This window comes from Panthera tigris, chromosome A2 (assembly GCF_018350195.1).
Source record: "Panthera tigris isolate Pti1 chromosome A2, P.tigris_Pti1_mat1.1, whole genome shotgun sequence".
NCBI lineage: Eukaryota > Metazoa > Chordata > Mammalia > Carnivora > Felidae > Panthera > Panthera tigris.
This window is the reverse complement of record NC_056661.1, coordinates 55,419,039-55,440,189: the sequence shown is the minus strand read 5'-3', so window position 1 is coordinate 55,440,189 and position 21,151 is coordinate 55,419,039. Positions and strand designations below refer to the sequence as shown.

The 21,151-nt window shown below is 53.1% G+C and overlaps 1 protein-coding gene across 3 annotated transcripts in view; it reads right to left on the bottom strand.

Annotated features, from left to right (window-relative positions):
* WNT7A (Wnt family member 7A) overlaps positions 1–21,151 on the bottom strand; it is a 78,426-nt gene that overhangs the window by 21,520 nt on the left and 35,755 nt on the right. For all 3 annotated transcript variants that reach the window (XR_006214978.1, XM_007093364.2, XM_042979597.1), the window contains exon 3: positions 17,024–17,295. Coding sequence is in view for 2 of the 3 variants with exons in the window: in XM_007093364.2 (XP_007093426.2) it covers positions 17,024–17,295 (272 nt within the window). In the remaining variant the exon portion in view is untranslated. The remainder of the gene's footprint in view (positions 1–17,023; positions 17,296–21,151) is intronic.

Sequence of the window (21,151 nt, the reverse complement as noted above, 5' to 3'; positions counted from 1 at the left end):
TGTTCGGTTGCTCTTGTCTCCCACTAGAATGTACGTTGTTCAAGGATAGGGACTTGTCTGTCTGCTCCCTGCTGGGTCCCCAGCACCTAGACTGGTGCCAGGACCATAGTTGGTGCCGGAAAATACTCACTAAATGAACGACTGAGAGCAGTAACAGAGGAAACTGACTGGAGTGAGGTGAGGAAATGTCCTCCTGAGTCAAGACCAGGATGTCGAGAAGGACCTGGCCAGACAAAAAGGAGGCAAGGACAGACCAGGCAGAGAAAAGAGCATGGGCAAAGGCCCCAGAGCACAAGGGAGCAGGAAGCAGTCAAGACATGAGGAGAGGGCCAGCCCGGCCTTCGCATGGGACAGAAAGGGACTTGGCATTTGGGAAGCCCCCTCGTGTGGTCGCATGGATGACAGACTGGGGGGCTGAGCAGGTGTGGGAAGCAATAAGACGGGGGCTCAGCCGGGCAGAACTGCAGATGAACAGCAAGGAAGCTCACAGAAGCTGGAAGAGAGCTTGGCCATTTTCCAGAGGAAGGCCCCTATGAACCTGCTTCGGTGGTGAATCAGCCACACCCTGCCAGCCCTATGGGGATCAGAGCCCCAGCGCCCAGGGCACGGCCGGCCCGTGCTGCCCAGCAGGCCGGTGCCTATGTCCAGACCCTCCTCTCTTGACCCAGAGACCTGTGCGCCTTCAAGGACAATGCTGAAGGTGAAACTTCAAAGGCCTGTGGTATTTGACCACAAGGACAGTGCAACAGTCAGACCAGAAACACGCATCCACACAAGACTCGGACGAGAATGTTCACGGCAGCACTATTCGCGGGAGCCCAAACATGAAACGACCCATGCACCCACCTGCTGACGAGCAGATAAACAGAATGTGGCATATTCATATGATGGAGTATTACGCAGCCATAAAAAGGGATGAAATACTGACACAGGCTCAACATGGATGGACCTTGAAACCATTAAGCTGAGTGAAATAAGCCATCTACCTTCACAATATGTGAATGGTCACATATTGTACGATTCTGTTTATATGGATGTCTAGAACTGGCAAATCCAGAGAGAGAAAGCAGATTAATGGTTGCCCGGGGCTGGGGGAATTAGGAGTGGGGAGCAACTGCTAATAGGCACGTGCTTTCTTTCGGTGGGGATGAAAACATTCTAAAATTTTTACAGGGCTGGTTGCGCAGCCCTGGAAATCCCTTCTGTAAACACTTAATGTCAGGTCTTTCTGAACCACACGAAGCCCACGCTGCCTCAGGGCCTTTGCAGCTGCTATTCCCTCTGCCTGTGACACCCTTCCTCTGGTCCCTCAGCTACAGTTCCGCTCCTCAAAGCAACTCTCCATGGTGGCCCATGCATTCTCCCCCAGCTGTCGTATCTCCACTTACATCTTCCAAGACTCAGGGCCCCTGGAGATAACTCATTTTCCTCCCCCCTCCCTGCCTAAATGTCAGCTCCAAAAAAGCACTGCCCTTATCTCTTGCTCAGGAGGCATCTAGAAGAGGCTTACCTCATGGGAGGTGCTCAGCCAGCATTTGGATGCAATCAAGGAGTGAGTTAGTGAACAAATGAATGAATTCATCCCGGCTCAGGAGCCTAGCTGGCCATTTCCTTCCCGGTGAGATCTTGTAAAGAGGCCCTGACTTAGTCCACAGAGGAAGGCTGACACCCCAGGGAAGGGCCTAATAACAGGGGACATAAGGGATGGACGCTCCAGTGCATGGAGGGAAGACTCAAGAATGAGGTCATCCTCTGTGCCCCTGGCCACCCCCAGATGAACTTCCCTGATCCCAACAAGTCCCTGCCTGGGCGACCAGTACTAATGAAGCCCTTTGAACCCCCATCCCAGGACAAAAGTTCTCTTTGTGTCGGTGTCTGGGCATAGGAGCTGGTATCCAGGAGGGTGGGCCGGTCTGGCCTCAGGTTCCTTGTTGCCCCACATGTCCCAGAGGACATGGGCGCAGGCACACGTCCCCTGAGATATGCCTTTTCCTGCCCCCGATGGAGTCAGGTTTTTTCCAGCCAGGCAACTGGGAAAAACACCCTGGGTTATCTCTATGCCAGGCCAGTTTCCAGAGAGGTGGGGTGGGGCCTCGCCCCGCAGCGGAGGGGGGCCACGATGGAGGAATAACTGATTTCTTACTGCTCTGAAGCTACAGGGAACTGCTTCAGGAGCTGAGACCCAAGGGCTCAGAGGCACCTGGGCTTTTGTCCCAGCCCAGCCACCAAGAGCTGCGTCGCTTCTGTGCCCCACTCTCCCGGCCATCTCTGAGGCTCTGTCAGTGCCACGTGGGCTGGCCCTGCGAACTTGGTGGAGTGTGAGTGGGCCTGGAAGGTCCTCGGAAGCCAGATCACACCAAGGGAACTGGAGCATCTTAGAGCAGAGAGAGGAGTTTTCAGCGTCCCCGCTGGGAGTCCTAGCTCTGGCAACTCCTGGCTGGGTGATCACAGGAATATCACTTCACCTCTCTGAGCCTGATTCTTCAGCAAGAAAACTGGGGGTTGAGAACAACAACAGAAACTGGCTCAGGGTTGCTAACCGAGGCAGAGTGTGTGACATGCCTGCCTCACAGGAGGGAGCTAGAGGACAGGGCTTCAAGGGGGCCTGGTCGGTGCTTCCAGATTTTTGCAGGACTCTTTTCTGCAGAGGATGCCAATGAGCTGGAGGACCTGGGGAGCAAAGGTGGCTCTTCCTAGTTGTTTTAGGGTGCAACTCCCAACTGAGCCTGCAGGATGGGAGTGGACTTTGCAGAGGGAGTGGGCTCTCCAGCACCAGAGGTGTGCAAGCCAGATTTAGATCTGCACTGTCCAAAATGGGAGCCGCCGGCCACACGAGCACTCAGACTGTGGCCAGTCTGCATGGAGATGAGCTTTAAGTGTAAAGCAAATACCAGATCTCAAAGACTTGTTATGGAAAAAAAAAATAACATAAAACATCTCAGTATTTTCATGTTGATTACATATTGAAATGATAACATTTTGGGTGTTTTAGATTAAATAAAATACATTATTAAGTTTAGTATCCCCTTTTTAACTTTTTTGATGTGGCTACTAGAAAATTTAAATTACCTACACAGCTTGTGTTAATTTCTATCGGACAGCTGGTCAATTCCTTGTTGCCCAAAGCATGGCCCCAGGACCAACAGCATGGCCTCGTGGGGGCTCATTGGAAGTACAGATTCCGGAATCTGCTTTTCCACACACTCCCTAGGTGATCTGTGTGCACGTGTAAATTTGAGATGCCTTGTGGATGCCTCGACTGGAGGTCTGGGGGATCCCCGTTTCCGACATGGAGTGGGAGCCAATGGCCCCAAGTCCAGCCTGCATTACATGAAATCCTAATGGATGCCATTGTCCCAGAGTCATACACTTGGTCCATGCCGTCCTTCAAACCCTGCTCTCTCGCACCAGGAAGCAAACATACTTTCAAGAAAAAAGGGCAGCTTCGCGAGGGACCAGTCTCTCTTAGAAATGAACACAGAATACACCATTGGTTGGCACCTTGTAACGTTTTAAAGGCTGGGAAATAATCTCAGAAAATAACTGGAAAACAGAGCTGTGTGTTAAAACAACAACAACAACAACAAAAAAAACAAAAAAAACAAAAAAAACAAAAACCAATGTGACCAACTCCCCCTAAATTCCTCCTTCTTTTTCTCTCTGAAAACTTGGCCCACAGGCATTAAATGGCACTAAATATAGAAATGGTAAGCAAGTAAATCACTCAGAGGTGCCACGGGTTGCCCAGGGCCTGTTTTACGGTTGAGTTGTAAACCATTGAGAGCTGGGAGCTGTAATTAAAATGCTGACAGCCTCCCAACTGTGAGCAGGCCAGGAGGGAGCAGGGCTGGGAACCCACAAGAGGGGAACAGGGAGGGTGGTGCATTTCCAAAGGCACATCGGCCCAGGTTCAAAATCCACCATTGGCTTTCCAGGACACAACCAAACCCACAGGGGTTGGGAGGTGATGTGCCCTCCCGGCTCCCAGCCCCACTCCCAAACACACCCATGTGACTTCACCTCCTACCTTCCCCTCTCTCCCTCAGTGAGAAACACACTGGCCTCTGGGCCTCAGGCTCTTGTGCCTGTGGTTCCCTCTGTCTCCAGTGCTATTCCCCACAGGGGCCCCTTCCTCACTTCTTGCTCAGAACTCACCTTCTCAGAGAGACTCCTCCTGACTACCCAATATAAAACGCCCCCCACCCCTGCCCCTGTCATCCCCTCTTCTCACTGTGCTTTCCTTTTTTAATCATGGCTTTATTGCTCTCTCACAGTAGATTCTCTCTGTTTGATTATTTGTTTGTCCTCTGCTTTCCCTCTGGAATGTCAGCTCCATAAAGGCAAGCACCCTCTAATCCCAGAACCTAAAACAGTACCAGACACATAAATAGGTGCTTAATAAACATTTGCTGAATTAATGAATGCATGGATTTCCATCCCTTTCTTTCAGCTGGTCTGCTGATCTCACTGGGAAAATGTCCAGCTTGCCAGCAATGAGCTCAGCTTTTCACCCATCCATTCAACCAGCCATCCTTCCAAATAACTATCCATTCATCCATCCATCCATTCATCCACCTGTCCACCCATATAACCATTCATCCAATGATCCTTCCAAATACTATCCATCCATCCATCCATCCATCCATCCATCCATCCATCTTCTAACATCTATCCATTCAAGTATCCATCTATCCATCTGCATAACCATCCAACCATCTGTCCAACCATTCAGCCATCCACCACCCACCCATCCAAACCAACCCCCAGATGGTTAGACCTCATATCCTGGGGTCCCACAGTCCCCTACGCTGTCTTTTACCAAATCCAGCTTATGCCATCATGAATATATGCAGTGATTCACCATTTCCTTCTGTTATTACAATGTAAGAATCTCAAAAGCAGAAATATTATCTCTTGCTTTCCAGTGCCTAACACTTAGTAGGTGTTAGTGGATGTTCACTGGATGAATATTTGTTCCCTTTCTCCTTATTTACTTGCTCTTCACTTCCTATAAGACTGTGAGCTCTCTGATGGAAAGGACCATGTTTTCTGTCATCTGTGGGTCTCTAAAATCTTGTGTTTGACACAAAGAAGACAGTCTATAAATACATAATGACTGAATGAGTGCAGAAAAAAGGAATATAGCCAAAGTATAGGCTCTGGAGCCAGACTGCCTGGATTCAGATCCTGGATCTCTCTTCCTTAGCCGTGTGACCTTGGGTGAGTCAATGAACTTCTATGTGCTTCAGGGTTCTCATTCATAAAAGGCAGCTGACAACAGTACTTATCTCACTAGGTTGAGATTTTTATGAGTTCATAGATATGAAGTACTTAGAATAGTGCCCAGAGTAAGACAAAGGCTGCATAGGAGTTTAAGAATGAAATCCCAATGTAAAGCTGGTCCATAGGAACCAATATTGAAGGCACAGACTTGAGTTTAAAAGGCGGGAAGGAAGCGTCTGTCTGAGCCTGCACTGTTCCTATAGGAGGGCTCCTACAGCAAACACTTTTAACTTTTCCCAGCCACACTGGGATCATTTGGCAAACTACCAATATTATGTCAGGTGGTCATAAGTACTATGTAGAAAAAGAAAACATGGAAGGGGACAGGAAGTGGTGAGGCCGACGGGGCAGCAGTTGCAAATAGAGTGGTCAGGAAAGGCCTCCTTAGGAAGGTAGTACATGAGCCAAGACTTGAGGAGGTGAAGGGGTGAATGTCTGGAGGGTGAGCATTCCAGGCAGAGGAAATAGCAAGTGCAAAGGTCCTGAGGTAGGGATAGACCCAGTGTGTTTAAGGAACAGGTGGAACAGAGAGAGCAAAGAGGAAGTAGAAGGAGATGAGGTCAAAGGGTCATGGGGGCCCAGGTCATGAAGAGCCATGTCGGGCATGGTGAAGACTTGATGTTTACTCTGAGTGAGTTGGGAGCCACTACAAAGTCATGAGCAGAGGAGACATGGTTTCACTTATGCTGGATAAGACCACAGGGGCCAAGGTGGGAGAAGCGAAACAAGTTAGGAGGCTGTTGTACTATTTCAGGGAAGAGATGACAGCAGCGTGGACCAGAGGATCAGGGGTATGGGCTGTTAGAAGGGGGAAGATTCCGGAAAGATGTCACAGGTAGAATCAACAAATTGGATGTGGGGTGTGAAGGAAAGTGTCAAGGACCAAGTCAAGCTTTTGGGCCTGGACAACTGGAAGGATGGAGCTGGGGGTCGGGAGGAATGAAGCAGGAGCCCGTTGGCGGGAGCGAGATGAGCAGGGAGGTTTGGGGCAGGTGGAGTTTTCCAGCAGATATCCTGGAGCGGAGAGTGGCAGGCAGCTGGGTGTGTGAGGCTTGCCTTTGGGTGGGAAATCTGGGCAGGAGATGGGACTGGACAACCTGCAGGTCCCGGAATGTGGCATGAACTTGGGTACCTGTGGCATGGGGCCAGAAAGGGCAAGGGCAGGGCCCTCTTTGGAGGTGGCTGCTCAGACATGACTGACAGACCCAGACAGACCTCCTCTGTCTCAGAGCCGGGAGGACCAGTGTGGCATTGCAAGGGCTTGGTCTCCTGTCCAGTAAAGTGACAATCCCAATGACCTCTCACACATCTGCTCCCCAGTCCTTCCAGCATGCTACCTGTCTGCTATGTGGGGAAAAAGGGAGCTTTAAATGGAGCTAGAAAGACCCTTAGGAATAGAATATAGGGATTAAAACCTAATCGTAGCTTTAAAATGACTAGCATTGCTACTAATAATAACAATATTCACAATAGTAGCTACTGTTTTCTGAGCACTCATCAAGCAAGAGAGCACAGAACCCAGCACTCTTGAGCATTGTCCCATTCAGTCTACACAGCGGCTCTGGGGAGTACAAATCATCACTTTTCTCCCAGTGAGGAAACTGAGGCTCAGAGGGGGAAAACTGCCCAAGGTCATGCCGTATACAAGTTGCAAAGTTGGGGTTTTTATTGTAGCTCTTTCCCCAGCTGTGTCATTCACAGCTCCCAGAGTGGAACAAAAGTCCAACATCCCTTCATGAGTCAAGAGCACAGTGTGGCCAGGAGCCCTCTGACCTGCCTCCCTGCACCCTGCCAGGAACCTCAAAGCCCAGGGGAGAATAGCTCCCCACAGAGCAACCCTCCCAGCAAACTGCGTGGCACCCAGCCAGAGCCTCAATCGCCTTGCCTGCAAAATGGGCACATTTTCACCACTCCCTTGGAAGAGCGTTTCAAGCCTTGGCCATCAAAGTGTCAAAGAAAGGCTTTGCAAATTATAAAGTGTTTTACCAATGTTCTTGTTAGAATTATTACTTTGTAATACAACCAATCCTCTAGGCTCCCCCTCCCTCAAATACATACACATACACACACATATTATGTATATATAAACACGTATGTGTGTGTATACATATACAGTACACACACACAACTATATATATACATTACTGCAGGATGAGAAGAGGCTGCATAGAGCACAGGCTACAAAGGCAGATGGCCGGGAGGGAATCCTGACTCAGATGCTTTCTACCTCAGCAACCTCAGTGTACCGCTTAACTGATCTGTGCCTCAGTTTTCCACATCTGTGAAATGGGAGTGACAACACAGGCCCTTCCCTGTGAGATCATTTACGGAGAGCACCTGGAATGGGCAGGCACGTGTTACGTCAGGCCTTGAGAGGGGTGCACAGAGCAGCTGAGTGCTGGGCTCACACTGCCTGCACCCTCCTGGCCCAGAGCCTGGTCCCACCCGCAACATCCAGGGAGACCCTGAGATGAGGTAACTCATTCTGCTACCTTTGGGACTTCCCAGGAGCCTGAGATGCTGCTCAAGTCATTGCCTGGACCTCAGCTGCCCTACTGTGGAATGGAGTTAACAAGGATCCCCCCCCATCTCCCAAGGTTGTTAGGCCAGTGAAACAGATTAACTCCCTTAGACAGAGCGCTGGGACACAGCAAGCACTGGCCGCTGTGAGCAGTGTTGGTTATTTGCAACTCTACGGCACGCTGCAAGGTCATGATTTAAAGAAGCCCATTTCTCAGGCAAAGAGCCCTTTTTCAGGACACACAGGCACCTGGGTTTCTCCTCAAAGGACATGCAAGCTTTCAGAATTAGGGAAAGTGACCCGCCTGCTCCCCCATCTCGCTGGGCCCCACCCCACTCCTCCCTCCTCCCCTCTAAGACCACTCCTGCCCCTCCCCTCCCTGTCTCCCCCACCAGCACTTGGCTCCCCCTCCCTTCATCCCAGCAGATTTGATAACACCCAGGAACCCCAGTCCCCCTCCTGAGGACAAAGGCAGCGATTGTCCCTGGTGGGCGCCTTCTGACTAGGTCTCACCACGGTGAAATTGAGCCCCCTCGGCTTCACCCCACTTGGGAGGCCCCTCAGGGCCCCCTCCCCACCTCACTTCGGTTTCAAATGAGCCCCCTGGCTGAAGGGCCAGCAGCCACACTGAGAATTCCTTCCAAGAGAAATCAGATGGCCACTATTTGAGAACCCCTTGGGCTGGCTAGGGGCCAGGAGGTGAACGGATTCGCTCCCACTGCTGCCAAGACCTTCCCAAGTCCCCTTAATAACAACACCAATGTCTGCGCCCACTGCTCCCCCAAGCTGATGGGTGCTGTCCAACAGACCTCCCTGAAAAGATGAAACCGTCTGAGACGGCAGCCATGAGACACATGTGGCCCCCCAGCACTTGACATGTGGACTGAGGAACTGAACGTTTACTTTTATTTGTTTGTAATTAATTTAAAGTTAAATAGCCACAGAGAGGGGCCCCTGGGTGGCTCTGTTCCTTAAGCGGCTGACTCTTGATTTCCGTTCAGGTCATGATCTCACGTGGTTCATGAGTTCGAGCCCTGTGTCGGGCTCCGTGCTGTTGGACTTACACTGCCAAATTGTACATTTCAAAATGATTAGGATGGTAAGTGTGATGTTATGTGTATTTTACTACAATTATAAATAAATACATTTTTTTAAAATAACAAAGAAGCCTTTTGTTGATTTCAAAATAACTAGCTCATTAAAAAAACAAATCACAGACTTTGGGACGGGGGTCAGTAAGTTCTTAGCCCATTACCAAAAGCACTATCCACAAAAGGAAAAACTGATAAATTGGACCTGATCAAAGTTAAAAGCTTACTGCTCTGAAAAGACCCTGTGACAAGGACAGATAGACAAGCCAGACACTGAGAAAAAAACTATTTGCAAAACATGTGTCTGACAAAAGACTAGCATCTAGAATGTATAAAGAAACCTCAGAACTCAACAGTACAAACATAAACAGCCTAATTAGAAAATGGGCACAAGAGGGGCGCCTGGGTGGCTCAGTCGGTTGAGCGTCCGACTTCAACTCAGGTCATGATCTCATGGTTCGTGGGTTCGAGCCCCGCGTCGGGCTCTGTGCTGACAGCTCGGAGCCTGGAGCCTGCTTTGGATTCTGTGTCTCCCTCTCTCTCTGCCCCTCCCCTGCTCCCCCCTCAAAAATAAACAAATATTAAAAAAATTTTTTTTGACTCAAAAATAAAAATAAACGGGCACAAGTCATGAAAACGTTCCACTGAAGAAGATATATGGATGGCAAACAAACACACGGAAAGATGTGCAGCATCATTAGCTATTAGGGAAAGGCTCATTAAGGCCACAGTGTGTCGGTGGCCTTACCACTATCACGCCTACCAGAATGGCAACAGTAAACACCAGCGACAATGCCAAATGCTGGTGAGGACGCGGGGAAACTGGATCCCTGTACATCGCCCGTGGGGATGCACTTTCTTACAAAGCTAACCAGACAACTACCATCCACCCCAGCGTTTGCACTCTGGGGCATTTATCTCAGAGAAATGTTCCATGCCATGACTGTATCGATGCCAGCATCCTGCTTGTGATATTGTACCATAGTTTTGCAAGCTGCTAGGGAAAACCGGGGAAAGGTACATGGTATCTTTCTGTGTTGGGGCAACTGCACGTGTATTTATAATATGTTGGCATAAAAAACTTGTACTTAAAAGTACAAGAAACACGGTAAAAGTTGAATTTGAGTTAAACAGCAATAGTTTCTGGGTATAAGTATGTCCCACATAATATTTGGGACATACTCATACCAAGAAACTATTTGTTATCTCAAATTCAAATTTAACTGGGAGTCTTGTATTTTATCTGGCAATCTTACTCCTGGGAAATTCCCCAAGGTAAGAGCAGATACTTGTCATTTCATTCATTCACTCAGCAAAGATCTCTTGAGGACTTAATATGTGCCAGGCACTGTCCTAGGCACAGAGAACCCACCTGTGCACTTACCTCATCCCTACCTTGTGGTGCTGGCATTGAAGTGGAAGAAGACAGGCAATAAAGACATAATGAGCTATGTAAATAAGATAATTTCATATGGGGGTAAGTGTTCCATCGAAAATAAAGCAGAGTAGTATCCAGAGAGAGCTGAAGTAGATGTAGGGGAGGAAAGTCAGGGAGGGACTCCCTGAGAAGGGGACATCTAAGCAGAGGCCTGAAGGAATAGAAGGAGCTAGTTATGCAAAGATTGAGGGAAGAGCATTCTAGACAGAGGAAAGAGCATGTGCAAAGGCCCTGAGGCAGGAACAAGACTGGCAAATTCCAGGAATGCATGGCCTCAGACAAAATTGGTATCCACTGGTCCTAAGAACCCTGTGTCTTCCCCTTCCCCACATGTCAGATCTGGAAGACCTTCCTGAGACCATGTGGTCCCACCATGGAAGAAACCGAAGCTCTAGAGGTCAAGATTGGCCCAAAGCTGCCACTGGCCCATGTGCCTCAATTCTGAAAAGAAGCCTTTCCATCTGGGAAGGTGAGAACCCATAGCTGCTCCTGAATCTGGGGCAGAAATGGAGGGCATGGTGGCCCCAGGAGGCCTCAGCCTTGCCTGATCAGCCGGCTTCACACCAGGTAGGGCTTGGCTCCTCCTCTGGCCCTCAACGTGCCACTGCTGAGCACTCTATCTGGTCAAATATGCAAGTGGCCCTCTGCACTGTGGAGAGGAGCATAGCTGAGTAAGCCTTATCTGGGCCCCGCCCAGCTGCCAGGGGCCAGGTCTCTGGTGTCCCTTGACTCACAGGCCTGCCTGCAGCCAGGGCAGGGTGGGAATCCAGCTCCCAGGAGCACCCAGACCAGACGGGGCAGGGCAGGAAGGGACAAGACCGACCCCCCCCACCACCACCACTCCCGTGAGCGAGAGGCTGGGCAGGGACTGGAAGGTGACTTCTCACTCCAGTGGCATTCCATCCCCCTGAGCTCACCTCCCTCGGAGCAAGCAGCACATTCCAGCAGGGCCAGCCCCATCCCAGCTGGGCCCCCATCCCTGGGGGCTGCCTCTCTGGGGCTCAGTCACCACACTCCCAGGAAGGGATCTCTGAGGGCCCCTCCCTCCCTCCAGGCCCCAGAGCTGCAGCACACTTCCCTCTCTGTGCACAGCAAGACCTCGCCAGCCTGCCCCGCCAGGTGCAATGTGTTTGTGGAGGCTCCAAGAGGCCGGTCCCCTATCCCCCTGGCTGGGGTTCCAGAGCTGGCACCTGGCAGAGGCTGGGCTTTTCTGAACCCCACAGGGGCATTCTACATGTGCAGCGGAATGTCTCTGGAAGGGCCCCCGCACCTGGCTCTCCTTCCACCTCCAGGACTGCTCTTTGGCTCCCCATAGTCCTCCTGTCCCGTGCCCACTTCCCAAAGGCAATGCCCAGCTCTCCTGCTTTCCCATTCGAATCCTCCCTCTGGGCAATCCTACCAAAGGCCAGGGCTTCTGTTACTGCCTCCTGCTGGTGGCTGCCGGGAAGTGGCTCCACACAAGATCTCTCTCCAGAATTAAGATCTAGGCATCCAGGATACCCCTGGGCACCCCCACTTGCAGGCCACAGGGTCTCCCAGTCCCAAAAGCACCCAAAGGTACCCTGATCATTTCCCCTGACACTGGTCTCCCCCTGCCCCAGGTCCTGATCCCAGTGAGAAGAGGCGTCCACCCATCCATCCCAAACACAACTCAAGGTGGGTCTTGTCTATTCTGCTTCCTGAACAGCTGTCCTTCCCCACTCTCCCGAGGCCCCTGCTGAGTTTGGGCACATGCTGCTGCCCTGCCCCCTTTACTCTGTTGTACACTATGTCCCAGAGAGGACCAGAAACCTGCCTACACACTTCTCCACCAAAGCCTCTTCAGCAACCTCCTGCAGAAGGGGAAAGTCTCACTCCTTGAACTGGCATTCAAGGCCCTGCATTTGGTCCTCACCCCTGTGCAGCCTCATCGCCTATTACCCCTCTCTCCCTGGACACACAGAACACCTCACCAGCCACCTGCACTGCCTGAACTATCCTCCTTCTTCCCACCTGCCTTGTCCACCTGGAGGACTCCTACTTAACCTTCAAAGCCCTGCTAAGGAGTCCCTTCTTCTTCCCAGAGGTCTCCGGACTTCTCCAAGAAGAAGCCACTCCCTCTTCTTTCTGCATTGCATTTCTCCTGTGGAGGGTAGCCCGGAATCCTATTTTTTGTTCCTCTTATCTGACGCTCTCACAAGACTGAGCATCTTGAGGGCGAGAACTGTGGTTAGTTCATCTCCCCAAAAGGCTGGGAAGAAATCATGCAAAGCCACAAAAATCCTGCCATCCAAAGATGTCAGCCCAGCGCTTCTGACGCCTCTCTCCCTCCCAACCAAAGATCCTATGATTCCAAACTCCACACGTGAGCATGTGAACCTCACGTTCTACAATCCCAACCTGAGCGGTCTGTGATTTCATTCCAAAAATATCATGCCCCTGATTTTCCAATAGGGAGAGACTATAATTCTAAAATCACCTTCCCAAAAGAGCTGTTGGCACCCCCATTTCTATCTTCTCCCCTGACCATTCTGATTCGAGGACCGCACAACTGCATGAGACAGTGCGGGGGGAGCCCCGCCGGCCTGCAGTGGTACCCCCGCCTCCCCAGGCCCAAGGCCCACATCTGCAGGTGAGTGACTGGCTTTGCCCGGGCTCAGACCCAAACTGGAGACCCGTAAGGGCAGGCAAGTGCCCCATGGCGTTTATTCTCCCTCATCTGCCAGGTGAGGCGGTGGGCTGCCCTGGGTTCCCCGTCACGGGGCCTGCCACCCCACCTCTGCCCCTTAGGACACATAACCCTTCCCTGACTTCCTCCTCCTTTTGCTTCTCACCAGCTGCCAACAAGCCCAGAGCCTGTGGTCGGGTTGAGTCTTGTCTTCTCACAGCAGGGGCAAGGGAGCCAGCGATAAACACATCTGTGATCCTTTCCAAGATGCTCCGTCAGGAGCGGCTGCGGGCTGGCCCCTTTTCTGCTGTCAGCTCCCTACCTCTGCTGTGTGTGGGGCCCACGGAAGCCTACTGTGGGGGAGGTCCTGTGGTGGGACCCCATGTCTTTGAATAACAAATAGCACCCTGCAGGATCCCGCGGGCATCTCCCCACTGGGGCTCTCACCAGGCCCTGACCAGCACCTGAGGGTCCAGAACAAATTGAGGATCAGGGCCCCATTTAACAGATGGGGAAACGGAGGCTTCAAACAGAGATGGGACCCTGAGCTGATATACACTGAGCCTTACTAACCCCAGGCTAAGTGGCTGTCCTTGCTCCTGACCACTTAGATATGTGCCTGGACCCTTGGCAGGCCCTGTAGCAGGGAGTGACAGTCTGGCACCGCAGGGCTGGGCTGGAAAGCTGCCTTCCCTCTGTGCTCTGCCTGAGTAGTATGGCCACTGCCCTGGGTGGCCTCCCTTTGCACCCTACAAAGGGGTGCTCAGGTCTATTCCCGTGTACAACGGGAAGTCCTGAATTCTACTTCCGAGCTCTGGAAAATACATGGCGTCAGGGTCAATGGCTGTTCCAGGAAGGGTACCCTCAAGGGTCCTCCCAAACTAGAGTGGAGTTGGTAGGTATGGGGAGTATCCCCTCAGCTGGGTTTCCCTGAGCCGTGAGAGTTGTTCCTGCTCAGAAACATCAAGTAGGACCCAGCCTGCACTCTTCCCAGACGCTGCCCAAAGCTGTACTCTGCGTCCCTGGAGTCAGTTTCTATGATTTTCGTACCTCCTCTGCTCCAGAACCATCAGTGGCTCCCCAGTGACCATGAGGTGCTCAACCATTCACTCTGTATGTATGCAGAAGGTCTCTGTATGCCAGGCTCTGGTGTGTGGCCGTGAATGAGACACACAGGGTCTCTGTCCTCATCAAGCTTATGGTCTAGGGAGGGGAGCAAGCTCCAGAACAAGGCAGCATCTGAGAAAAGGGCAAGAAGGAATTGAAAGGGAAGCTTCTCTGAGGAGGGGACATCTGAGCTGAAAGGTGACCAGTAAGAAGAAGGCAGCCCCAGGAAGATCTGAGGGGAGAATGCAAGGCCCTTCTCACTCCTTAACGTGGCAGGTGACCTTGCAGGTAACAGTGGCTGTTACCCCTTCAGGGACCCATGACCCCCAAACTGACCCCAAGTCCCCACCTCTGGCCTTTGGCCACCCCCTCCATACAGCAGACCTGGGTTACCTTCATCTCTCTTCTTTGCTTAGTCAAACCTCACTCATTTGGGGGGCCCATATCCTCCAGGAAGCCCACCGAGGTTGGTTTTCTGATCTCTGACAGCTCCCAGCATCTGCTTCCCCCAAGAGCTGCCTGAAACGGCAACCATGGCCCTCACACCTGCTGCAGTGACATGGCTCCTAAAACCCTCTCCCATGTGATATACACAGATCCTTTCTTACCCCAGGCTAGGACTTCTCTCCTTCAGTTCTCACAGGGGCCCAACCTGGTAGGCACAGGTAAAGAAACTGAGGCCGGGAGAGGGAAGCCACTTGCCTTCCTTCTGTCCACCCCCAGGGAGTGACAGCTTCCAGGGCGGGAGGGAGCCTATGATCTGCAACCCCAGCCATAAGGAGTGATCTGACCACAGGAATACAGAGGAATGGGCAGCTGGGGACCCTGGAGGGGTGTGCTGGCTATAGGTAGGCACTCCCAGCCACAGGACTGGATAGGCAGGGCCTTACGCTTTACCCCAGGACATCACCCTGGGGCAGGCCAGGTGAGCAGCTCGGCCTGTGTGACTCACCCTGGCAGCCTGGGAGGCTCTGACACACAGGATGTGGCAAGAGGCTGGAGAGGAGAAGGAAGAGAGTGGGAGGCCTGAAAGCAGCAGGAAGGGCCCGGCTGGCCTGTGTCACTCCTCTGCACACCAGGGGGGCTCGCTCCCCTCTAAGGTGTGCATGCGTGACCCCCCGCCACTTGCCAGACAGACTCCCTCTCCCCTGACACGTGCTCGCACGACTTGTAGTTATGCCCAGCCTGTGCTGAGGACCACCTAGGTGCCAGGCCCTGGGGTAAGTGCTCCCCTGACCCGTCTCCTTCCCTCTCCACCTCAGCCCCGAGGACACTCCTGCCAGCTCTGCTTCCTTCTCGTGAAGGAAGGAGCGACAGAGCCAGAACGCGAACCCAGGCAGCCTGCTGCCAGCCTGTGCTGCGACCATCACGCCGTGGCAGCGCGTGGCCAGCTCGAGAGCTAGAAGCACTGGGTTCGAATTCTGACCTTGCTCATCAGCTGTGGGAACTTCGGCTTGTTACCTAACCTGGGAAATGGGGATCACGATAAGACCATTCATAGGAATGCCTTGAGGATGAAGTGAGCGGATGCCTCCAGAGCTAGAAGACTACCTGACCGATGGACAGGCTCTGGCAGAACAAGATTGGTGCCCCTTAACCATCTGTCACCTGAATGGGCAGCTTGCGGCCCACACTTTGCCAGGAGATGTATGTGTTGGAGCCTCTGGTCATCTTCCTTTTCACCTTTTTCTGTATTTTTTAAGAGCTACCGGTGACTACCAGTTCTAAACACCCACACTTAAAAACGAAGGGACTGCACAGAAAAATCTGAGTGTAAAATCAAAAGGTCCGGCCACGGTGGGCCGCATTCCCACAGAGCCACACCAGACAGGAACCACGCTGGGCTCCTTGGTTCGCCATAGCCCTGTGCACGGTTTCCCTCGTTGTTGTCACTCCTGTTCCTGCCCAGCTCCTGTAGTGCCCGCACATGTCCTGTCACTGCGGTGGTCTATCCCCAACCCAGGTGGCACGGAGCCCTCACTCCCAATCTGCCCTGGCTCACAGAGGCTTCTCTATCGAGCTCCAAGCGGCCCCCAGAGACTTTCCTCTCCCAGCACCTCCTGGGCCTGGGGGCTCCAGCGTGGGTTCCCAGCACCGTGGCCTTCACAGGCACTTACAGAGACCACTCCCAACCTCAGGCCTCTGTCTGGGACAGCACCCAAGCCAGGCAGCACTGACTTGGGAGCCCCGAGACGCCTGGTCAAGCTGCTTGTGCTTGAATACTTCTTGGGATGGGGGCCTCACTTTCTTGGTAACTCAATCTGTTTCTCAATGGCCGTGGCTTGTCCTCACACCGGTAGGACCTGCCTCTCTGTGACACCCCCCACCCATGGGCCCTCACTCTGTACTCTGGGCCTGAAGACCCATGTGCTCCCTTGCCTTGGGACAGCCAGCTCCTCATGGGAAGAGATGTCCAGCCCCCTTTCGATCCCAGCACCTCCACTAGAAACATTCCGAAACATCCCTGACTCTCTTCTAAGCTGAGCCCAGAATCCAGGAGGATCTCAGGAGGCAATAAAGACAGAACAGTCACCCATATCTTGACTAAGGTGAGCAAGGACATTTCAGCGGCCCCGGCAGCTGCTCCACAGGGATGATTCTTACTGAACTCACTTCACCTCCTCCCCACAATCAGAGATCTGTATAGCTGATTTTGTGGGCCCAAGGATAAGACATCACATCCGTCCCTTGTTCCATGTTGCCGAGTTCCATCCAGTTTTAACAGAGACTCGGTTATTCAATCTCTCCAGTAACTGACACGCTTCACGCCATACCCAGATCCTGACCAGCAGCAAATCGACGACAGAGTCCAGCCGAATGAGGCTGAGGGCAGAGCCCTGGGGCTCACCACCAGACACCCAACACCAGCCGTTAGGAATAAGCTGTTTCACAGCACATCTGCCAGAGCCGCCCGGCTCCCCTCCCTGGCTGCCTACCTTTCGGCCCGCCTCGTTATTGTGTAAGTTCATGAGAGTCCGGGCATTCTGCTTGATCTCCCGGGCATCCACAAAGACCTTGGCGAAGCCGATGCCGTAGCGGATGTCGGCAGAACAGCCACCCCACTTCCAGCCCTCGTCCCGGTGGTACTGGCCTTGCTTCTCCTTGTCGCAGCCACAGTCACTCAGGTTGCCTTGGGTACAGGCAGCTGTGATGGCATGGGCCACACCGGCGGCAATGATGGCGTACGTGAAGGCAGCCTCCCGGCTCCCTGCAGGGAGAAGAGTGGAGAGACTGGGGTCAAGTCCGGGGCACCCCGGGAGAAGGGGAGCCGAGCTCACTGTAATGCTCTGCAAAGACGGACTGAGTGCCTACCGTTCCTCACCCCCCCCGAGAAAGCTCCATCTGGGGCCGATGACAATGCCCGACACCCGCCAGCATGCACACACCCATTCAGTCCTGTCACTGAATGCCCTTGGGGTGTCAGCTGGGCAGCGCAGGGGTTGTCCGGCTTCCGGAGGGTTGGATGAGGGGACCTCTCTGTCGATTCCCACCCACTCCCCGCCACACTTGATGTGGCCGTGTAAACTGTGTGCACACTAACGGCAACACACTACAAAGCGGCATTTCTTAAAACACCTCCAGTGTGCACAGGCCCTGGAGCCAGAGGCCTGGGCTCAGATCCCAGGACCGTCAATCCCTGGCTCTGGGACTTTCAGCCAATGATGACTCCTCCCCGTGTCTCAGTCTCCTCAGCTGTAAAATGGGGACGTGGCCATCGTGCCTTTCTCAGAGCAATGACAGAGAACGTTAAGAGTTTGTCCGTGTCAAGCTCTCGACTCCGTGCCCGGCTCATGGCACCTGCCTGACACAGCAGGTCTTGCTTTTGTGGTCCCTATTATCATGGCTGTGTGTCGCCTATAAGCCCCATCCCCTCCTCTTCCCCATGGTCCTCTCACTAGACTGTGAGCCTCTCCGAGAAGGCTGGGACCTGGCCCCTTCGTGTCTGTGTCCTCAGGCATCATCAGTCTGATAGAGAAGGCAAGGTGTAGGGAAGGGATGGGGACTGCCCACAGTCAGGGTGGAAAGGGGCAGGATGGACAGGAAGGTTCAGTGGAGGGAGGGCATTTGGGGGCACCTTTCCCACAGGTCTTCCCAGCTGCGTGGAGATGGCGTAAATCCTGTAAGGATTTACAAAGGCTCCGCAGGATGGTGCTAGGGCTTTAAGTGGGAGTAAAAGGGTCCTGAGTAGCTGGGGCACAGCAGCGCTGCCATCCTGCCCCTTAACCTCTCTGAGCCTCAGTCTTTCCATCTGTAAAATGGGTCCGAGAGCAGCGTCTGCTGTATGGAATGAAAATGAACCCAGGCACTCTCTGGGAAGCCCCAGTGAGCCTTCAGCAAGTCCACTGTCACAGTGGGGTGGGGTGGTTCAGGGAGGGCTCCCTGGAGGAAGAGGCCCCACACCCAGAGCAGGCAGATGAGGCAGGGCTGACCAGTCATGAAGGGGCAGGGAGAGGGTTCCAGGGTGCTGTGATGCACGTGACCTTAGCAGTGGGTGAGGCAACCTCCAAGCTCCTTTGGGCCTCAGGTCACACTGATGCACACTCAGGTAGATGCCTCCCCCATCCACCCCTCATCCACCTCCTGGCCTCGCCCACCCGGGCTGCTGAGACACAAACAGCCTGCCTCCCACCCCATCCCCAGCCACTGCTCTCCCACTGTCTGACTGACGTCGGCCTGCCCACCCGTCAGATGGATTCACTCTACCAGGGCGCTTTGCTCCACCATCCCGTGCCAGCCGTCCGTGGCACCCCTGTTCACACAGCGCCTCCAATCCCAGCCCCACCACTTCCGGACTGTGACTTAGGCAAGCTCCTTGTCCTCTCTGAGCCTCAGTCTCCCTGCTTGTGAAATGCAGATGATGCCAGTGCCTACCTGACAGGAGCTGCTCAGAAGGAAAAGGAGTGGCGGTGCCCTGCTTAGCCCAGTGCCTGGCTCACCAAACACCCCTAAACTGGGCACTCTCTCCTTTTCACTGTACCTCAAGCTCGAACCTGGGAAAAGGCATTATTTCAGCACCTACCAGGTTCCTGACCCTGCACACATTATTGATTACATTAGTATTAGAAACTGTGTGTGTGTAACACGTGCCCTGTAGAGCGCTGAGCACAAGGGAGCATCGACAGGGGACAGCCCCAGCGTGGACAGGGGACAGCCACAGTGTGGGCACATGCACAGGCTGGACCTCGGGCAGGCTGGATTCCTGACAACGCTTTCATTCTGTGAAATTAAGAAATGCTGCATAAGATCGTCTGCTGCGCGGCCGGGCTCACAGGAAGGCAAGGGAACCCGTGGGGGCCGTGTGTTGAGGACAGAACTGATCACTAGCAGGGTGAGTAGGCATGGGATGTGGCCATCTTGTGTTGCTGGGCTCTGCAGAAAAGGGAGCTCATGAATTAAGGCCTCAAGGCCTGATGATCAGGCCCTGGGTCCCAGAGGGGCAGGACATTGGAAAGGAGCTACTACTTGATGGACAGAATTGCAGAGAGGGCACGCTGGGAAAGTCGCTGCTCACGCACACACACCCAGCAAAGCAGGACAATAAACAAGCTACCTGAGGCAGCACAGGAGGTGGGAAGGTAAGGGGTGAGGACATCAGAATCCTGGAAACTGGGAGCCTTGTCCCTGCCTTCGAGATATGGCTCAGACTTGTCCTTCTGCATGCTCAGGGGTTCCCAAGTCAAGGGGGAAGACTGGCCCCAGGCCGGTCATTCCCTAAGACCCCTCGAGAAGCAAAGATAAAGCTGCCAGGCACCAGCTCACAGGAGAGTATGAAACACACGAGGAAATAATATACTAGATTCAGCCAACAGTGAGAATAGACCCTCAGTGACACCAAAGGAAAGAGTAATGAGATGGAGAGCATAAAGAGAACAGGATGGGGGTCATTCCCGTTCCACCACTTCCCAGCTGTGTGACCTCAGGTGAGTCACCTAACCTCTCTGTGCTCCAGTTCCTCCACTATAACATAGGGACGGCAACCACCCACTTTCTTAGGGTAGCTGAGAGGATTAGAAACACTAACAAAGATAAAACATTTAGCACAGAGCCTGGTATGAGAAAGGGGCCCCAGATACTAGATTTATTACAATTTCTATTCATGACAGTAGTAACAGTTATTTTTTAATTTATTTTTTTTTAAATTTACATCCAAGTTAGTTAGCAAATAGTGCAACAATGATTTCAGATTCCTTAATGCCCCATACCCAAGTAACAGTTCTTTATGAGAGGTTGAGGAGGTAAAGAGTAGGAGGCAACGTTGATCTTCATTTATGGTTGAAGAAAACGAGGCCAAGAGAAAGGTCTGGCTTGCCCTGGGGCCACCCAACGGGTGGGCAACAGAGCTGAGCTGCCGACTTGGCCTCCAGACACCCCATATAGATCAAGTCTGTCCCCAGGGATTAAATGGCCGGAGGTGCGGCAGCAGCTGAAAGGAGACTGTGTCCCCTTTATCAGACCAAGAATGGAGTATGCAAATTGAGGAGGGGGCGGGGAGCCAGGCCGGTCATCTGAGACTTGCCCTTCTCCCAGACTCCTCCCTGGAGGCGGGGCCGGGGGCAGGGTGAGGAGGGGTGGGACCATCGTCCTTTGTGGTAATTTTGTGTTCAGTGCAGGTGACCTGCCCCTGGTCCCTCTGAGCCCCCTGAGCAGCACACACCAGTGCAGGTGGTGAGGGGCAGACAACGAACTAAACACGGCTTCTGTTCCCAGGTACATCCACTTAGGTCGGGGAAGCGCAGTTGAACCCCCACACAGTTAACTCCCCTAAGTTCAAGGTGGACCCCACCCCCCCTCCCCGCTCCACAGTGAAGTCCCATCATGGGCCATGGCCTTCCCCTCCCCGCCAAGCTGGCCCTTACCTCAGCACCCACTGCCCCTGAAAAGTGAAAATTGTGGCTTAAGAGTTCCCAGGGACCCAAGTACTGGCTGCTCAAGTCCAATGCCTCTGGGTGCTAAAGGGTCACTGTGAGCCCTGCCATTGACCTTGATGTGGGCCTTGCCCACCTACATTAGACTGGCACTGCCTGATCCCCCCTCCCTTTCTCCCCCACCCCCCACCTGACCAC